We start from the raw sequence: 18858 nt of genomic DNA on the forward strand, positions 1-18858 counted from the left end.
AGACTTTTTGCTTTGATAGGAAGTACTATTTACATGTCTTGTTTTTGATTGTTTTAGTGGATCCACCTCCCAAAATTGAGTATATTGATCCATGTGTGCCCTCACCTTGCGGATTCAACTCCAAATGTAATGTTGTTGATGGTAGTGCTTCATGTGCCTGCCTCGATGGTTACTTTGGTGCACCACCAATTTGCCGTCCTGAGTGTGTAACTAATTCAGATTGCTCGTCTCAATTGGCTTGCGTAAATCAGAGATGTCAAGATCCATGTGTAGACATTTGCGGTTTTGGGGCAGAGTGTCGCGCTGCTCTGCATTCTGCAAATTGCTATTGTCCCCAAGGATATACGGGAAATCCATTCTATCAATGTTCTCTTATTCAAGGTGAGACTTGTGTTTCTCGCTTAAGCTGAATATTGGCAATTAGGCTAATTTGTTTTTAATCTAAACTATTTTTCTGACTGAGTACATATATTTATGGTTTTTCTTATTATCTTTGAATAGCTGAACCAACTCCACCTCCGAAAATTCCAACACCTTGTCAACCTTCACCCTGTGGAATTAACGCCAGATGTCGTGTTGAGGGCGTTAATGAGATTTGTGAATGCATCCCAGAGTATCATGGCAATCCGTACGAAGGATGTCGACCTGAATGCGTTGGTAATTCCGAATGTGCAATGAATCGGGCTTGTATCCGAAACAAGTGCGTTGATCCTTGCCCTGGAACATGTGGCGTTGAGGCTCAGTGCTCTGTAACAAATCATATTCCTATCTGCACATGTCCACCTGGAACTACTGGCGATGCATTCCGCCACTGCATTCGAACACCAGAAAGAGTTGATCAAGTCGAAACAAGAGATCCGTGCTACCCATCTCCGTGTGGCCTTAATACACTGTGTCGCCGGGTGGGAGAAAATGCCCATTGCGAGTGCCTCAGTGGGTACTTCGGCAATCCATTTGGAACTGGTTGTCGGCCAGAATGCACCATCAACTCTGATTGCTCTAGAAACCTCGCTTGCATCAACACCAAGTGCGTCGACCCTTGTCCAGGAGTTTGTGGTTACAGCGCCCAGTGTCATGTGATAAATCACAGCCCGATTTGCTCATGTCCTGCTAATATGATTGGTGATCCATTTGTGGAGTGCAAGGTGCCTTTGGCCGAACCTGTGGATCCGTGCAACCCATCACCTTGTGCCGCTAATGGAGTTTGTCGGGTGCACAATGGAGCTGCTGTTTGCACATACCCAGAGTGTGTCATCAATTCAGATTGCTCTCGAGACCGAGCGTGTTTCAATCAGAGATGTCGCGATCCATGCATCGACGCCTGTGGACTCAATGCTCTGTGTGCAGCTATTAATCACAAAGCGGTGTGCTCCTGTCCGCCTGGATTCGCGGGATCTCCGTTTGTGGAATGCTATCGTCACATTGAGCCTGCCGTGCGACCGGAATGCGAAAGCGACAGTGAGTGTTCAAATGATAAGGCTTGCATCAACCAGAAATGTGTAAACCCATGCTTGGAATCGAATGGAGGACTTTGCGGCCAGAACGCTGAGTGCCATGTGAGAGTACACAGGCCTGTCTGTGTCTGTCGAAGTGGATTCACTGGAAATGCTCATCTGGCTTGCTTTGAGATTGGATGTCGCTCTGATTCTGACTGTCCTGTTACGCAAGCCTGTGTCAATAGAGAATGCGTTGAGCCCTGCTCATACACTCAATGCGGAACAAATGCAATTTGCCGATCAGACTACAACCATAAAGCCAGGTGCTTCTGTCCAGATAACTACCGAGGAAACCCTCTCATTAGCTGCAATCGGCCAGAATGCACTGTGGATGCTGATTGTCCATTTAATTTGGCCTGCATCAATGAACATTGCCAGGACCCTTGCAACTGCGCGCCTGGGGCTCTCTGTCGGGTGGACAATCATAGAGCCTCCTGCAGATGCCCACCAGGATACACAGGAGATGGAAATGTGGCTTGTTCTTTCAGTAAGTACCAATCAATTCTGTACTATCGACAAAGCTTAATCTTTCATGGTTTCTTTTGCAGTTCCTGTTGAAAGAGCTCCCGAGTGTACGATGGACGCCGATTGCTCGAGCAAGTTGGCCTGCTTCAGTGGAGTTTGCAAGAATCCATGCTATGAAACTAAGCCATGTGCTGCCCATGCTATTTGCAATGTGGTGGACACTCTTCCACTCAGAACTATGGTTTGCCAATGCGAACCAGGATATATTGGCGATGCAGAAATTGAATGCAAATTAGGTAAATTACTCGATTACTTTTATTTATTAACTATTTACTGCATACTAATTAATTTTTCAAAGAATCATTACAGGTTTCTTTTAGTTAAAAAAAAACATTATTTTGTACATAAGTAAATAATTTCACACAAATTTATTGGCAAAATTTTGTACATATATTTTTGTACATATCAAAATTTCTGAAAAATTACACCCCCTCATCCTTTCCTCATCACTTTATTTTCAGGATGTATTTCACATTGAAAAATGCATATTTATATGTTTGTATTCTCTTCTCTACAGCTCCATTGAAGGATGAAGGATGCTCTGCGGACAGTGACTGTGCCCAGACGGAAGCCTGCAGAAATCGAGTTTGCGTGAATCCATGCAGAGATGGCAATCCATGTGCCAGAACAGCCGAATGTCGAGCCCAGAATCATCGCGCAGTGTGTGTCTGCTCACCAGGAATGGTGGGTGATCCATTCGTCAACTGCTACCGAGAGCCTTCGGCGCCAACACCAGAATGTCGATCAAACTCCGATTGTACAGATGACAAGGCCTGTGTGAACCAGAAGTGCCTCAATCCCTGCGCTGAATCAAATCCTTGTGGTGGAAATGCAGAGTGTCGTGTGGCTCTCCATCGTCCTCTGTGCTACTGCCCAGCAGATTGGGGTGGCGATCCTCACGTTCAGTGTCACAGGCCAGAGTGTCAAATCAACGACGACTGTCCCTATGATAAGGCTTGCTATAGTGGAAAGTGCCTCAATCCTTGCTCATACGGGCCCATCCAGTGTGGACGAGGGGCTGAGTGCTTTGCTCAGAATCATAGAGCCAATTGTGCGTGTCCCCCTGGAACTCAGGGCAATCCAATGGTATCATGTATCACAGGATTGTGTCAGTACAATGAGGATTGTGCTGATCATGAAGCGTGCGATCGTCTCAATCGCGTCTGTCGACCAGTTTGTGAAGCAGAAACTTGTGCTAAAGATGCCACTTGCACAGGACGCAATCATCAACCACTTTGCGAGTGCTTCCCCGGAACAACTGGCAATCCATTTGTGGAATGCTACCGTCCACGACAACCTGTTGAGCCTGAGTGTCGTACAGATGGAGATTGTCCATCCAAGCTTGCCTGCTTTGAGGGAAGATGCGAAAATCCTTGCACGAAATCCAACGTATGCACATCTCAAGATCAGATTTGCTCAGTGGTGGACACTCTTCCCTATAGAACAATGCTGTGCAAGTGCCCAGGAGACACTATCACCAATTCCATTGGCAAGTGTATTCCAATAAAATTGGAACAACCAGTGGGATGCACATCAAATGCTGACTGTGCTGATCCGGAGATTTGCCAACGCGGAGCTTGTATTGTGGCATGTCATATTGAGCAGTGTGGCATCAATGCTCAATGCACATCTTCGAATCATCGTGCAAGATGCTCATGCGCTCCTGGATATGAGGGCAATCCTCTAATAGAGTGCTCACCCATACCCAAGACACCATCGCGACCGGAACCAGCAGAATGCTACAAGAATGACGATTGTCCATTCGACAGGAAGTGCTTCAATGAGCGGTGCGTTAATCCCTGCACAACTGGGGATCCATGCGGTCGAGGAGCGGTGTGCTTCATTGAAAACCGAGAGCCTGTTTGCAAGTGTCCTCAGGGATACACGGGAGACCCTCGAGTTTTCTGCCAACCACCGTCTGAAGCTACAGTTGGGTGCAAATCCAATTCCGAATGTGCCCTCTCTGAGTCTTGTATCAATCGAATTTGTGCTAATCCTTGCAATTGTGGCTCCAATGCAGAATGCAAAGTCGTGGATCACTATCCTATCTGCTATTGCCGCCCTGGATTCTCAGGAAATCCTCAAGCAGGATGCGTAAAGTATGAATGTACTTCCGACTTTGACTGCAGCGATGATAAGACTTGTCTTACCGGACAATGTGTGAATCCATGCGTCGTGAACGATCCCTGCGCTATCAATGCCGAATGCTATGGACACAGCCATCGAGCAGCTTGCCGATGCAATCCAGGTCTGGAAGGTAATCCCTTCGAGAAGTGTGTGCGCGTTGAGTGCCACTCAGACTTCGAGTGTCCAGACAATCGAGCATGCGTTGATAGCCACTGTGTAAATCCATGCGCCACCGATGCTCATCCTCCATGCGCCCAGAATGCCCTTTGCTACCCAAGAAATCACAGAGCAACGTGCTACTGTCCTGAGGAACTGCCTCTCGGCAATCCGTTCTCTTATTGTGAACGCAGAGTAATCCCACCAAGTCAGCCGGAATGCGTGAAGGATACAGATTGTCCCAGCAAGTTGGCGTGCATAGAAAACAGATGTCAAGATCCTTGTGGTGTCTTGAAACCTTGCGCCTCCTCTGCTAAATGTAGTGTCCTCAATAGTGTTCCCGTGCGTACGATGATCTGCGAGTGTCCGGAACTCTGGGTGCCTGATACAAACGGAGAATGTCGACAACTTATCATCCAAACTCCACCTGGCTGCTCTAGTGATAGTGAATGTCCAGACAATGAGGCCTGTATCAACCGCCAATGCCGCAATCCTTGCAATTGTGGAACTCATGCTACATGCTTGGTTCAAAACCACAGAGCAATTTGCTCATGCGAAGATGGATATCATGGAAATCCCAACGTTGCTTGCCGAACGGTTGGTTGCCGTACAGATTCTGAGTGTGATTCCAACAAGGCTTGCATTAATCAGAACTGCGTCAGTCCCTGCTTGGTAAGAGATCCTTGCGGCACCAACGCTGAATGCTATGTCTATGAAAATAAGGCTCAATGCCGCTGCTTGAGTGGATTCAGAGGCAATCCTTGGGAGCGCTGCCACGTTGTCGGCTGTCGCAGCAACAGCGATTGTCCCACTGATAAGAACTGTGAAAATGCCCAGTGTGTGAATCCATGTGTCTATGGAAATATCTGCTCCCCAAGAGCTGAATGTCGCCCGCAGAATCACATGGCAGTATGTCGCTGTCCACCTGGATTTGTGGGCAATCCTTACGTCGATTGTCGCCCAGAGCCTGTGCCTGAGTGTGTCGTGGACACGGATTGTTCCCCTAGACTTGCCTGTATTGATCATCACTGCCAAGATCCTTGTCTTGTGCTCGAACCATGCCACAGACCATCAACCTGTGAAGTTGTTCCGTCATCTCCGGTTAGGACAATGATATGCATTTGTCCCGAAGGATATGTGAGCAGCGGAAGTGGCACGTGCAAGCCAACTGAACCTGTACTGAAGGTGGGAGGATGCATTGCGGATTCAGATTGTGCCAGCGATAAGGCGTGCGTGAATGGAATTTGCAGGAATCCTTGCAACTGTGGCCCCAATGCAGAATGTCGTATCAAAGATCACAAGCCTGTGTGTTCATGTGAACAGGGATACGAAGGAAATCCTGAAATTGAATGTATCCGAATTGGATGTAGATCAAATGATGAATGTTCTGGACAACACAGCTGTATTAACAGACAATGTGTACCAGTTTGTGCAGCAGATGGAAGATCTTGTGGGGAGAGAGCTCAGTGTTATGGCATCAATCATCGTGCCGTGTGTGAGTGTCCACCAGGATACAGTGGAGATCCTCGGCAGGCTTGTCTCATTCTGGGATGTCGCAGTGACTCAGATTGTCCACTGGATAAGGCCTGCATCAACACAAAGTGCGAGAATCCTTGTGAGAAGACTGCTGCTTGTGCCATCAATGAAATCTGCCAGGTCTACAACCATCGTCCTGAATGTGCTTGTCCTCCTGGCTATGTGTCTGACTACGAGAAAGGCTGTCGCATAATTGAGGAGATTTGCAGAAACGACGGTGATTGTCCTACTCAAACAGCATGTATTGGTAGCGAGTGTATAAATCCTTGCAATGCCACCAGACCTTGTGGCGTCAATGCCGAATGCAAGGTGTTCGATACCATCCCCGTGAGGACAATGGTGTGCGTTTGCCTGCCAGACTATCAAGGCAATGCTGCTGTTCAGTGCGACAAGAGATCCCTGTGCAACATCGAGAAGGGCTTTGTCAGAGACATAGATGGAAAGTGTGTATGTCCTCCTGGATCTGCCCTCAATATCTACAACGAATGCATGCAATGCCGTCCCGAAGCAGGCTTCAAAATTGATGAGACTGGACATTGTGTTTGTGCCCTGGAACGAGGAATGGTTATTGATGAGAGAGGCAGATGCATCTGTCCAATTGAACATGGATACCGACTAACCGAACGCGGTGAGTGCATCAGGACCGATCGTCCGGAGTGCGAGAGCAACGACGAGTGTCCTGATCATCGCTACTGCAATCTCGAGACGAAAACTTGTGAGGATCCGTGCGTGGACAAGAGATGTGGTATTAATGCTCTATGCAATGCTACTAATCATCAAGCCATTTGCCAGTGTATCGCAGGATACACTGGAGAACCTGAGATTCAGTGCAATCATACGAACTTCCGAACTGACTTCCCTCAACCTGAAATGATCGTGAGCTGTCTCGCTGATGGTGTTCAAGTGAAGATCCACATTGCAGAGCCTGGATTCAATGGCGTTCTCTATGTGAAGGGTCACAGCAAGGATGAAGAGTGCCGAAGAGTGGTGAATCTGGATTCAGACTCTGCCGAAAGGACTGAACTGTTCAAGGTTCACTTTGGCAGCTGTGGTCTCATCCATGTCAACGGAATCGCCAGCTTCGTCCTTGTGATACAGAAACATCCAAAATTGGTCACGTACAAAGCGCAGGCATATCACATAAAATGTGTGTATCAGACTGGAGAACAGAACGTCACCATTGGCTTCAATGTTTCAATGCTGACGACTGCCGGAACGATCGCTAACACGGGACCGCCGCCCATTTGCTCAATGAAGATTGTCAGCAACAATGGCCAGGAAATCACTTCCGCGGAAATTGGTGATAATCTCATGCTGCAAGTCGACGTGCAACCAGCGAGTAAGTTTAATTTGTTTTATTTGATTTCATCCCCCAATTATTATGCAATGTGGCTCTGTTAATATGAACAAACTATTAGCAGTCAATAATTTTCTCTCGCGCTTTGTGAAAATTTTCACACACGTAAGTGTTTCTGATCAAATATTGACTTGAGGATTGGTTAAAAGTTAGATATGTGAAGTTTAAATTGCTAAATGACGCATTATGCAGAGCAGCGTTATTGTTCTATTTTGAACACTATTTGAGCATGCTTTATTTACTCTGAGTTGAATGATATTAAACATTGCTGTAAATGAAATAATGTGCTTTATGCCTTTATCAATCATATTTATTTTTCTATTATGCAATGACTAACATTTGTCACAATTTTTCAGCAATTTACGGTGGCTTCGCGCGTGGCTGTGTGGCCAAGACCATGGAAGAGAACGTGGAGAACGAGTATATTGTGACAGATGATGATGGATGTGCCACTGATCCGAGCATCTTTGGCGAGTGGGAATACAACTCGGAGACCAATAGTCTCCTCGCCAGCTTCAATGCCTTCAAGTTCCCCTCGAGTGACAACATTCGCTTCCAGTGCAATATTCGTGTCTGCTTTGGACGGTGTCAGCCGGTGAATTGCCGTGGCTACGATGCCTTCGGCAAGCGTAGGAGACGTCGTCAGATTGAAGACACAAGCGTGAACAGGACGAACACCGCTCTGGCCGGAAACTTCGGCCTGGAGGGTCAATTGCGCGAAGAGATTGTAATTCAATCGAATGCAATTCTCACATTCGAGAGGAAGGAAGAGCGACTCGGCGACTCCAGTAACAGTGAGTTTTAATGGATTTCCATTGCGTGTTGGAAAGTATTTGCTAACTCGCGATTGTTTTGCAGTCTCTCCGGCCGCTCAGAGAGTGGAGGACATCTGCGTGTCGATGGTGGGCCTGATAATTGCTCTTGTGATCACTGCCCTGCTGGCGCTGGTGGCCGTGGCTGTGGCTGTCTCATGCTGGCTCATGGCCTACCGACGTCAACCCAAGACAACGGGTCCGTTACCTCATCCACCAGAGTTCCCCAATCCACTCTTTGCCAATCCGGAAACGGTACCAGAACCTGCCCCCGACTATCTGTCGTAGAAAGGGTGCGAGAAGATCACGAGGATCTCTCGCTCCGGACATTCCAAATGTATAGAGTGTGCTGTATAGATGAATGATATGGAATTTAGCAATTTAATGCAAGATGAAAAAGTGAACAGCAAGTGTTCAACGAGAAAAGAACTTTAGATAGTAAGATAAAGACAGGAACACGGGAATCTCTGTGGTCAAAAAGCGAGTCATGAAGACGATAAAAATTACTATAAAACTGCCAAAGGAATAGAAACCGTCTGAGAGTGAAATATTTTGCCTCACGCGGAGTGACTCGTGTTCCTCAGCAACTCCTCCGTTAACCGAAAATACCACGTAGTTTCGTTAGATCCAAGTGGTGAAGGCTTCTTCGAACTCTTGAGAAACTGCCTACTTTCCAAAGGAAACATAAATCTGCAACGCTAAGCACTGTGAACTACCTCATCTTCAAAGGTAGTTTGAACTTCACTTTTCATCTATCTAAATCTTCGACGGTTTCTGGAGGATTTGAACACTATAATTTAAGTATATTCTATATAATAGAGAGAAAAAGAAACATGATAAAATGCAAAAAATCTGAGTGAAGGAGTGAAAAATCGCAACTAAGTTACGAATTAACCGACGGAAATATCACCGTATGAGAGATAAGGGTTAAAACTCGCTAATAATTCGCTAAAAACGTACTATAACGTAATAATTTAGTCATCAGTGAACTGTATAATAAATTAATTGATGCAAAAGCCGTCTTCCAGCAGCGATGCTCGAAGAGAGTGAAGAGAATGTTATGAGACAAAGAGAGAAATATTGTTATACATTTTGTAAATGATTGTCTGTGGTGATTTTATTCTGTGTGTATTATTTAACAAGAAATATTTTTATTATATATTTTATGAAGAGAGAAAGAAAAAAAATTGTAAAATTGAGAGGAGAATCCTTTGATGGCACGAAAGGGGATAAAAAGTGGCTCGTCTCGAGTTGACGGTGTAGAAACCCAGGATTGAGACTAGAATTCTGCTCGGTACTGTTGCAATTCAACGAAACTGTGAGGAGTTTCTCGGCCCCGATGAGAAACGTCCTCTGCTAAGTGCAGCGCACAAAATGCTTCATGCAGCGAACTTTGATAGCATTTAGCGACGTACTTTGCCAACGAATATTGAGAACTACGAATATTCTTCTAAAAAATCATCACTACTGAGATTCTATTCTCACGACGGAACGTGTGTATAGTCAATAATTTTAAATATTATAATTTATTGTAATATTACAAATTTGTATATGTATTTTTTTTTATTAATTTTGTTAAAAGTTTTTCAAGAGGTGGGCAATGCACGTGAGAAACGCGAAAAGTTTCCATCTTTCATCTGACAGTGAAGTCTTTTTCGTCTCTGCTCAGTAGAAAACAAAGCTCGTAATGATTAGTCAATTTGAACGATCCCACACTTTTTACACCATCTTTCACTCCTCTCAAAAAGTGTTACTTTTTAATAAAAGAAAAATACAATTATCTCTTTATTGCGCTTAACACAACCGTCCGAGGAACTCTAGAAAAGATGCAATTAATCGTTTTATTTTAACATTGAATGAAAACAACGAATTGTAGTGAAAATAACAAAAGCAATAAATACTCGAAATTAATTGTTCACGGTTGGAGTTCTGTGTATAATATTTATGAACACAATTTATATTTCTTACCAAAATGTATTATTAAATGCAGAACTCAAACGAGATGAAAGAAAATGCAAGCAACTACTGTCTGTATTATGCAACTGTAATTTAATAACGTGAAATTTATTTTGAAATAAAAACTAATCTAATAAAGTGAGTGTCGTTCTTAATCCGCTCGATGTCAGGTGAAATAAACATAGAGTGAAAAGCACAGGTAAATTATTTACATTTTTATTCACTTGATTGTTCATGATATTTTTGCTTCTCTTCCTTCTCGCACGCTCTTTCTCGCTCTCTCAAGAAATAATACTCGATAGCATTTATTCTCTCAATTCCTCAATGTCTTTATATAATCACAACCGTTTATAAATTTGTTCTTTTGAATTTCTGTCTTATGTCTTCCTATTGCAAAGTAGTGATTTCTACATTGTACGTGTGCTTCTGATCTAGTTGGTACTTTGCAATCTATTGCCTTTCAACAGCCACTCATCAGTTTCTCGTCTCAGCATGATTATTAGTGTTGACTTCGGGGATGCCTGGTGAAGCCTGAAGTGGCCTGTGGTTTCCCGGAGGCGGTGGCTGCAAGACTAGTGGAAAATTCGTGGCAGGAGCGCCTTGAACTATCGGAGTTAACTCAGCAACAGCCTGATCCTCGGGGAAATCATGCTCGCAGTGATGCTCTCCGCAGATTCTGCACTCGTAAATGTTGGGCTTAATGGAATTTCTTAATTTCTGCAACAGAAGAGAAATCTATAAAGTGTTCTGCTAGATGCTTGACAGATTGAACATCGAAACAATCATAGCGAGTACCTGAAGGAATGTTTCACCATTTGCTCGGACGATGTTGACGATTGCGTATGTTGGAATGCAGATGAGAGATGTTGAGGCAATGGCCCAGCCAAGAGCAATGGCCCAATTTGGGTAGCTGTACAGGCCATTGTGATATGTTGGTTGCTCGTAATTGATTAAACTGAATACCCAGAGTGACTAGAGACAGACGAAAATTGTGAGAAGAAGGCGAGAAGGGGATTTAATCCTTCACTTACGATTAAAAGCATGGGTGCTCCGATGAGCCAGCAGAAGCGGAAGTAGAACGATGGTGTCTTTCCAGTCATCTGTTTGACGTTCTTCGACAGACGCGGCACCCCGTAGAACCACGCAATGGCGATGATCTGGAAGAAGGCGAGGAACATGATGGAGATGGAGGCGGCGTAGTGGTCGATGAGTTGGAAGAAATAGATGCCACCCTGGATGAGGTTGGGCAGGCCAAAGAAGAAGGACACCACGCAGACGATGAGCACCAGGAGTTCGTGGTACACGAGCTTCTTGCGAATCCAGTTGGGGAATCCATCCTGGATGGACGTGACAACCACCTCCACAATGGCGAATTGGCTGTTGAGTCCCAGGCAGAGGAGCATGAAGAAGAAGAGCACGGCCCAGAGATTGGAGGCCGGCATCTTGGCCATCGCTTGCGGGTACACGATGAAGATGAGTCCTGGCCCATCGCTGATGACCGCCTCAACCGTCGTGGACTGCTCGAGGGCGATGTTGCCAATAGTGGCGAATGCGAAAATTCCCACCAAGACACTCGTGATCGCGTTGACGAAGGACACGGCCAGAGTGTCGTGAAGGATATTATTGTTGTACTTGTTGTAGCTGGCGAATGAGATCATTGACCCGAAGGCGATGCCCAAAGAGTTGAAATTCTGCGATGCCGCGTTGATCCAGACATTGGCATTGCGCAGGAGTGACCAATTGGGCTGAAAGAAGTACCTCAGCCCGTTTTCGGCACCGTCTAGCGTGAGGGAGCGACCTAGGAAGACGAAGATGAGCACGAAAGGGAGAGTGGCGGTGAGATAGCGCACTTTTCCCGAGGACTTGATGGACTTCCAGATGGCAAAGTAGACTAGAACCCACGCGCAAACGAGGCACGCCACCAATTCCCATCGCATTCCACCGGGATACTCAATTCCCGGACTGATCTGCAGCACCTTGTTCTCGAAGAATTCCTCTGGTGGAGTCCTGGAGATGTGAGGGCGCGTCAGATTGGATTCTTGACGCTGCGGGATCCAGCAGTCCGGCGTGTTCCAGCGATTGCTGCAATCTGTCCAGGGAAGCTCTGGCCGGAAGGAAGTGAAGAAATAGTAGATGGCGTACGCTATGATCACACTGTAGTACGTGGACATGAGGAAAGACACCACGACGCTCGCCAGCCCAGCTCCTGAAAAACGAGACAAGCATACATTTAACAAGCCATAACTTACAATATTATATTCTTATGTGATCTTGAATGTCAACTAGATAATAATTTACGCGGCATAAAAATTAATTGCTAATTTCTGGCATTTTATTCAAATTCGCGATGATTTACGACGACAACCTGGGTGGGTTTGCCGTGTTAAACCATTGAACAATTAGCACGCAAATTAGCGCGGAAAATCCTCAGCATGTGCATACCTTTGAAGAGTGGGCAGATTTGGCCGAGAGCTCCGATCGGTCCTCTTCCTGTGTACTGTCCCACGGAGAGTTCCATGAACAGCATGGGGATTCCGCATATGATCAAGATGATGAAATATGGCACCAGAAACACTCCTATAAGATAAGAATTTCGGGTTCAATGAATCTGGATCAGTTTGATGAGGCTTTTGTGCCACAATTAGGCTCAATTGCTTGAAGATGGACTTAAATGTATGCAGAAGCTCTCTGAATCACCACACACTCCCGCGATCTGCAAATTTGCTGAAATTTCAGAAGCCTTATCAGCAGCTACTGGTGAGTGCTTAATAGATGCGAAAGATAGGAAGTTGCGATATGAGTCTGTCTTCTGCCGCCGAGAGTGGGTGAAAGATAATGAGTGGCAATTGAGCTCAATCTAAGCTGAAGAAGCAAAGTGCGAGGAAGGAGGTCGACCTACCTCCGCCGCTTGAGTAGCAGAGATACGGAAACCGCCACATATTGCCTAATCCCACCGAGTACCCGATGCACGCCAGCACGAACTGCATCTTGTTGGCCCAGTGTTGCCGTCGCGGCTTCAGGTTGGCGGAGTCCGAGTTATCGGATATCCCAGCGTAGCTGTCATTCTCAAAGTCCTCCTCTTGCGGTCTGCAAAAAACCGCAGTTGAATGTTAATTAAATGAGACGTAAAGTGCATTCATTGTCTTGATTGTTCGCCTCATTTGGCTGGCCATCAATCAATCAACCTGTGTGAGTTTGTGGGAAATTTAAAGAGTGATGGCTCCCGGAAGTTATTGGTGAGCAGAGTACCATCCTTCTGCATCAGCACCACCTTTGCACTGTTTTCTCCCGACATTTCACGCGTCAGACACCTTCTTTCCCCATCGAGATTCACTTTTAGACTAAAAGACTGCCACTTTTCCGCCACTTCGGCCTCATTCTCGCGCACGGAGCTTCGGAGTCAGGTGCTAAGTAATCAAATAAATGCGGTGATATCGTTTCTCTTAGCCCACTCAGTACATGAAGATGTATGCACTAATTTCACTTTCGTAACCGCAACCATTCACTCTCAACTTATGACTTTTACAGCCATGGTTGTGATCTTCAAATGATTTACACTCATTTTCCCGAGCATTTTCTCATGTTTTGTCTACATCAAATTAAAAATCCATAAATCTCCTCATCGTTATCTTGCTACTGTCCATAAACTTTAATGTTATTTGACATACAAATGGCAGTCGGTAAAAAAGTAATTATACTGAATTAAAAGCTTTACAAATTCAATATGATTAAATAGTTTTTCACACCCTAGCAAAACATTTCAAAGGAAGTCAGAGCAAAACCGCAATAATAGATTTATTTAGTGTGTTTTTCCAATGACAACATACATTTGTAGAAAACATTCGCGAACAATCATGAACAATGACTTTTCCTTCCAAAAGTTTCTCACTTAACGATCACCCACGGACTTCTTGCGGAGGTGAATTTGAATAAATGCACTTGACAATGCAACGATCAATTTAGCGGTCAATCTTGTTTACGATGACGGACAAAAAAGTGTGCAACAATCGGGATGTTCATTAGCAATTTGTTATAGAGTGCAATTTCCTCAATTGAGTCTCTCTCGCTCTGGCGGTCATTTCATTCACATGGGCAGAGAGTCAGTGGAAAAAAGGAAGGTTTCCCAATGCCAGACAAAATTCAGACAATTTATTGTGTTGGTTAATTCATTAAGTTGGCGGTGCCTTCATAAATTCAACTCTACTACGTGTGCTCCAATTAATTACATCGCAAACACAGGTTCTTCTCAAGTGCAGAAGAGCCCACCATCAACTCCATTGTGTCACCTGGTGTTTTGATCATCTGTGCAAACAGATCCGCAGCGAGAGAGACATTTTCGCTTCCAATTGTATATCTCAGAAGTCAACCCATCATCTGAGGCTGTAAATTTTTGTGAACAATCGCATTCAACAGCCAGATTTAACCCCATGAAATAGAAGTAGATGCTCTCAAAATGAGAAAGATCCACTCTTCAGACATTGTGTAAACACACCACATTTTGACGTCAATTCACCAGAGACAGAATGAGAGAGAGAGAGACAGAGAGTGACACACGGAGTCATATGATATCATGAATTACATTCAGCGAGAAGCTCCCATTAAGTGTGCAATTGTCATAAAAATTTTCCCCATGAGGTACATGAAAATCACCCAAGGAAAAATCACCCACCATGGCATAAAAGTGCACCACAATTCAGTGATAAATGCTGTGCAATGAGGGACGAGAGGAGTTGTGAGGAAAATTCTGCAAGTAATAGAGCTTAGAGATGATCAAATGACCGGAAGATGATAACAAAATGCAGGAAGAGCGCAAATGGTGAGAATTTAAGAACTTAAATGGGTCGTAAATTATCTGTTTTCCTTATCATGCGATCATAATGTTGCGTGTGATCTCTCTAATTTTTCGAAGCACAAGACATATTTAGCTGCGTTCTGTGAGAACAGAAGTGAAAGTATTGCAGAAAAAGATTGCATTAGAGTCAATTTCAATGAAATGCACACTGTTAATCAATGAGTTAGCATAAAAAGATCATTGCATATGAAATTACGTGGGAATATGCTCGTGATAGGAAATTCCAGATTTCTCTGGTTCAACTACCAGTTGGATTATATGAAATACTTCTCGTCTCTTGACATTCTTCTTCTACCAGATCATCTCTTGTGATCAGCAAAAATTGCCCTATGACCACGAAAAGCTCACCATTGTCACTGTATTGGGTTGTTAATGATGAAAAATGTGATATTAAGTGAATAGTGGAGGCAACTGTTTCGGGGATTGATCGCGAGTGCGAGAAAATTGAGAGATAAACCAACCGGAATCTGGTCACATTGCGCAAATGCGAGAAGATTCATCAAATTGTAGTTAATTAACAGCATTTTCGGCACACACATATCGTCCAATTCAACACCGGCACAAGAGTCACGCGAGCATGTAATGAGAAACTTCTGGGCAGGAAAAAAGTGCCCTCCCAATCGTCTAGTCAATTTATCTTGTGCGGATGCCATAAATAAGAGTGTGAATTTTGCACTATTGTGAGAAGGTGTGCGCTGAAAAAGCGGCCAATGTTGACATGTTTCTTTAGAGCGCGCAGACAGCAAAATTATAGTGTCCGCGCACTTCCACTTCCGAATCGATACATTGTTAATTTTAATTAAGGGAAATTGGACGTGACCTCTGGAGCCATTCACTTACATGGGGGGATTGAGGATGGTGAGGAGTTCATTGGGTGAGTTCGGCACACGCCGGATGACCATTTTGCGCCCGTCCGTGGAGCCCATTCCGATCGAGGCGAGCGATCGCACCGAAGTGGCGTCAGAGAAGAGGCGAGCTGATCCGCAGTCACTGAATACGTAGGATCCTGACCGGGCCAGACCAGCCGGAGCGTGGCCGACGGTGGGAGTGGACGTCGTGAGTCCTCCGTCCTGGTGAATGAGAGCTCCTGCCGGCAAGGAACAGAACAAGCAACAATAGTTAAGCACTTTACGAATAAGTATTTTAGAACTTGATTCATTTTCCGTGTGGACTATAATTAATTTAAAAATAGTTTACTTAAAGGTGTGAATTAAACTATTTTTAAATTTATGGTGTTATAAAATTGGTGATGTTTTGAAATAGTTTTTCTTTCAGTTGTTATGCTCAGTATCTAATTAAGCCAATAATTCTGTTATTTTTGATTCAATCGTAACTGAATAATTCTGGCTAACATTTTATTACGAGAGCACGCTGAAGCAGCGTAGATATGAGAGTGCCATAAAGTAAATAAATTGATAATTGTAGCTTTTCTAATAGATAAGAAATTGACGATTTTCACACCAAATCTGTGTGTAATTGAAAACATTCTCAAACTTTCAATTGACCTAAATATTCACCCTATTCTTAAGGCTAAAACAGTGGCTTGAGGTACCTGATCTCACCGATCTCATGCTGTTGAAGTGCTTGGGTCGGGCTCCCGTTGGCAGTGGAGACATGATGGGGCTCGCATTGGACGAAGAAACGCTGTCCGTGGGCGAAGTGACCGTGAGTGTGGTTTTCTTCACACTCGATGGCACTATTATGAACTTCTTGGAGGTGCTGGGCAAGAGCCTGGCAGACTCCTCCGTCGTCGTTGGCGTGTCCAAAGCATTCTTATGCTTCAGGTTGCCACTCATGGCGTTGAAGTGGAGTTCCGCCACTGTCTTATGATTCCTCTGAACACTAGACACTGATTCCGATCCATTTGCCGGCGGCGACTCCATCGCGAGTCCCGTGGCTTTTCACTATAGTCACTCACAAAGCTCGTCACTCTCTCAAGTATCGTGCAACACTGGTCAGAGTCTCTGGCTTTTGCGTGACATCTTGCAGGGAGGAGTTGAGATGCCCTTCTAGGAAAATGGGAAAATTGCAGAATTTTGAGGTCGAGAGTGTGCGATTTTCGTGGAATTTCTTGTAGTGTGAGAATAACTGGGAGGGAATTTTGTGATACTACGATGAGCTCATTGGGTGTCTCTTCTGAAATTCAATCATCTGTTCCATTACTGACCTAATGACTCGGTCAGTGCGTGCGCCATGTGGCTGATTGGCGGCAACTCTCAGAGACGCGGGAGTTCCCGATAAAAATAATTTCTTTTCAGCTCTTTTTGCCTACACTTCTCGCCATAGTACATAATTCTTCTCACGACACACAATTACTCGAGCATTCTTCTTGGATGTTTTGCACGAAAATGTGATGATCGCGACTTTAAATCTTTTGAATTCATCAAGGATTGAGAAATAATTAACAAAGTGTCTCGGTTCTGTTGTCTCACAATCCCGATTAATATTGTCTGGTGGTTAGATCTTATGTGATTCGATATGTTTTACTGTTTACTATTTTTAATCAGTCTGAAAACATCAAATGAAGAGCGAAATTGAAGACCTCACAACTGAAACATGACGATTTCCTCACTGCTTGCTGTCTACCCATATAGCTAAAAGCTGAGGAAAAGAAGCGAATCATCTCTTATAATTACATGTGCTTCTCTTTTTTTTTTAGAATTCTCTTTGAGCTACAGTAGATGCGTTGAATTGTGTCGTGTGTTAGAGAAAGAAAAGCAACACCCACTGTCGCATATTTTAGCGCACTATTTTGCCATTTTTATTAGCACAATGTCACTAAAGTGAATTTCCCGCACAATCGACTCGCAACTCAGTGACAAATTGGAGCAAAATCTCCATTACTTGGATGGCATTAAATGTGCGATGTACTTATTCTCATGCAATTGTTTACTCATTTAATCACATTTTGCGACTGCTCCTATTTGAGTGATCGCGAGCTTGTGAGATTGAATGGTGATAGCGAGGCGACTCTATAAAAATGTCCATAGAGAGAAGTTTAAAATCGATCGAGACTCTCAGTGTCTTGCGGCTTCGGTAATCATCCTTAAACATTGAATGGCGATAACGTGCTTCACATTGACCAAGTGATAAGGCATCGCACCTAGATTTTGTCGTCACGACCACTTCTCTTCGTTGAATTGTCTCACTGATACGCTCCTTGAGGGGTACATGAGCGAACGACTTAGCGAAAAAAAAGGTGGTTCGGGCCGAAATCGTTCGCGAAAATCACAGAAGATTTGAACTGATAGAAGAAATATGCGATAAGGCGTTTCCAGTGAAATTCAATGAGCCAATTTCAGACATTACACAATTTTTCTATCACTTTGTGGGTGAACATCAGACACAAAACAGCACCATGGTGGAATTTTGTGCGTTGTGAAGAGACACTTTTCGCCTATTCGAGATATTGAGCACCCAGTATTCAATGGGGGAGGAAAAAGGAGAGATTCTACTAATTATTTTTAATTTTATGACCATCACACACGAGATACCACGCTTTCTTGCCAGTCCGCGCGCGATCACTTGCGACTTTGGCGCTCGAATGTCAACTGACAACACTCTGGCTAACTCCTCTGGGAGCTGCTGTGTCTCTCCCGGTGACGGTGAGAGAGTGAAACAGCTGAGCACCGCACGAAAAGTGCGCCTCCAACGTGATCATATCGCATTTGTCATACATACAATTTCATCGCGAGCCACATCAATTTGCCACAGTACACGCGATACTTGCCCACAGACACACTGGAAGGCAGTCTATCTGCCCATTCGGAGCTTTGACTGTCTCGAAACTCAGTAATTCGTGGAGAGTCGAAGGGTTAATCACGAATCACCAGGCGCCTCCGCTGCAAGTGGAGGCGCCGGGTCCTCCAAAGTTCAACGAATTTATATTGACACAGAAATAATCCCGAGGCAACTGATGGCGCACTCAGACGTACTTTTACAACAATAGCACGATTGAGGAGTATTTTGGGAGCTGAAAATATACAATAAACGTTTTTTAATAGCCTTTTTTCTGCGCGAGAAATAGGCCAAAATCTCACA

General features: G+C 44.5%; 2 protein-coding genes across 5 annotated transcripts in view; one reads left to right on the forward strand and one right to left on the reverse strand.

Annotated features, from left to right (window-relative positions):
* The window catches only part of LOC132260604 (uncharacterized), a 112331-nt gene extending 102228 nt beyond the window's left edge, over positions 1 to 10103 (forward strand). The window contains exons 43-47 of the mRNA XM_059758832.1: positions 502 to 1983; positions 2045 to 2257; positions 2539 to 7179; positions 7554 to 7991; positions 8056 to 10103. Coding sequence (XP_059614815.1) covers positions 502 to 1983; positions 2045 to 2257; positions 2539 to 7179; positions 7554 to 7991; positions 8056 to 8297 — 7016 coding nt within the window. The 3' untranslated portion in view covers positions 8298 to 10103. The remainder of the gene's footprint in view (positions 1 to 501; positions 1984 to 2044; positions 2258 to 2538; positions 7180 to 7553; positions 7992 to 8055) is intronic.
* A 57-nt stretch (positions 10104 to 10160) lies between these two features.
* LOC132260605 (sodium- and chloride-dependent GABA transporter ine) lies at positions 10161 to 18370 on the reverse strand. 4 transcript variants are annotated; one of them, XM_059758834.1, is made up of 8 exons: positions 18295 to 18370; positions 16370 to 16826; positions 15658 to 15904; positions 12865 to 13052; positions 12408 to 12542; positions 10997 to 12171; positions 10761 to 10937; positions 10161 to 10682 (listed from the first exon to the last, which is right to left on the reverse strand). In XM_059758834.1, exons 2-8 carry the CDS (start codon positions 16698 to 16700, stop codon positions 10440 to 10442), a joined length of 2496 nt encoding a protein of 831 aa, XP_059614817.1. In that variant the 5' UTR covers positions 16701 to 16826; positions 18295 to 18370; the 3' UTR covers positions 10161 to 10439. The 4 variants fall into 4 exon arrangements, with proteins under 4 accessions (XP_059614817.1, XP_059614818.1, XP_059614816.1 ...); XM_059758835.1 differs by having other exon boundaries at positions 16370 to 16823; positions 18295 to 18359; XM_059758833.1 differs by lacking the exon at positions 18295 to 18370 and having other exon boundaries at positions 16370 to 18262.
* Between the last annotated feature and the right edge of the window lie 488 nt (positions 18371 to 18858).

This window comes from Phlebotomus argentipes, unplaced genomic scaffold (assembly GCF_947086385.1).
Source record: "Phlebotomus argentipes unplaced genomic scaffold, Phlebotomus argentipes genome assembly scaffold_18, whole genome shotgun sequence".
NCBI classification, from domain to species: Eukaryota; Metazoa; Arthropoda; class Insecta; order Diptera; family Psychodidae; genus Phlebotomus; species Phlebotomus argentipes.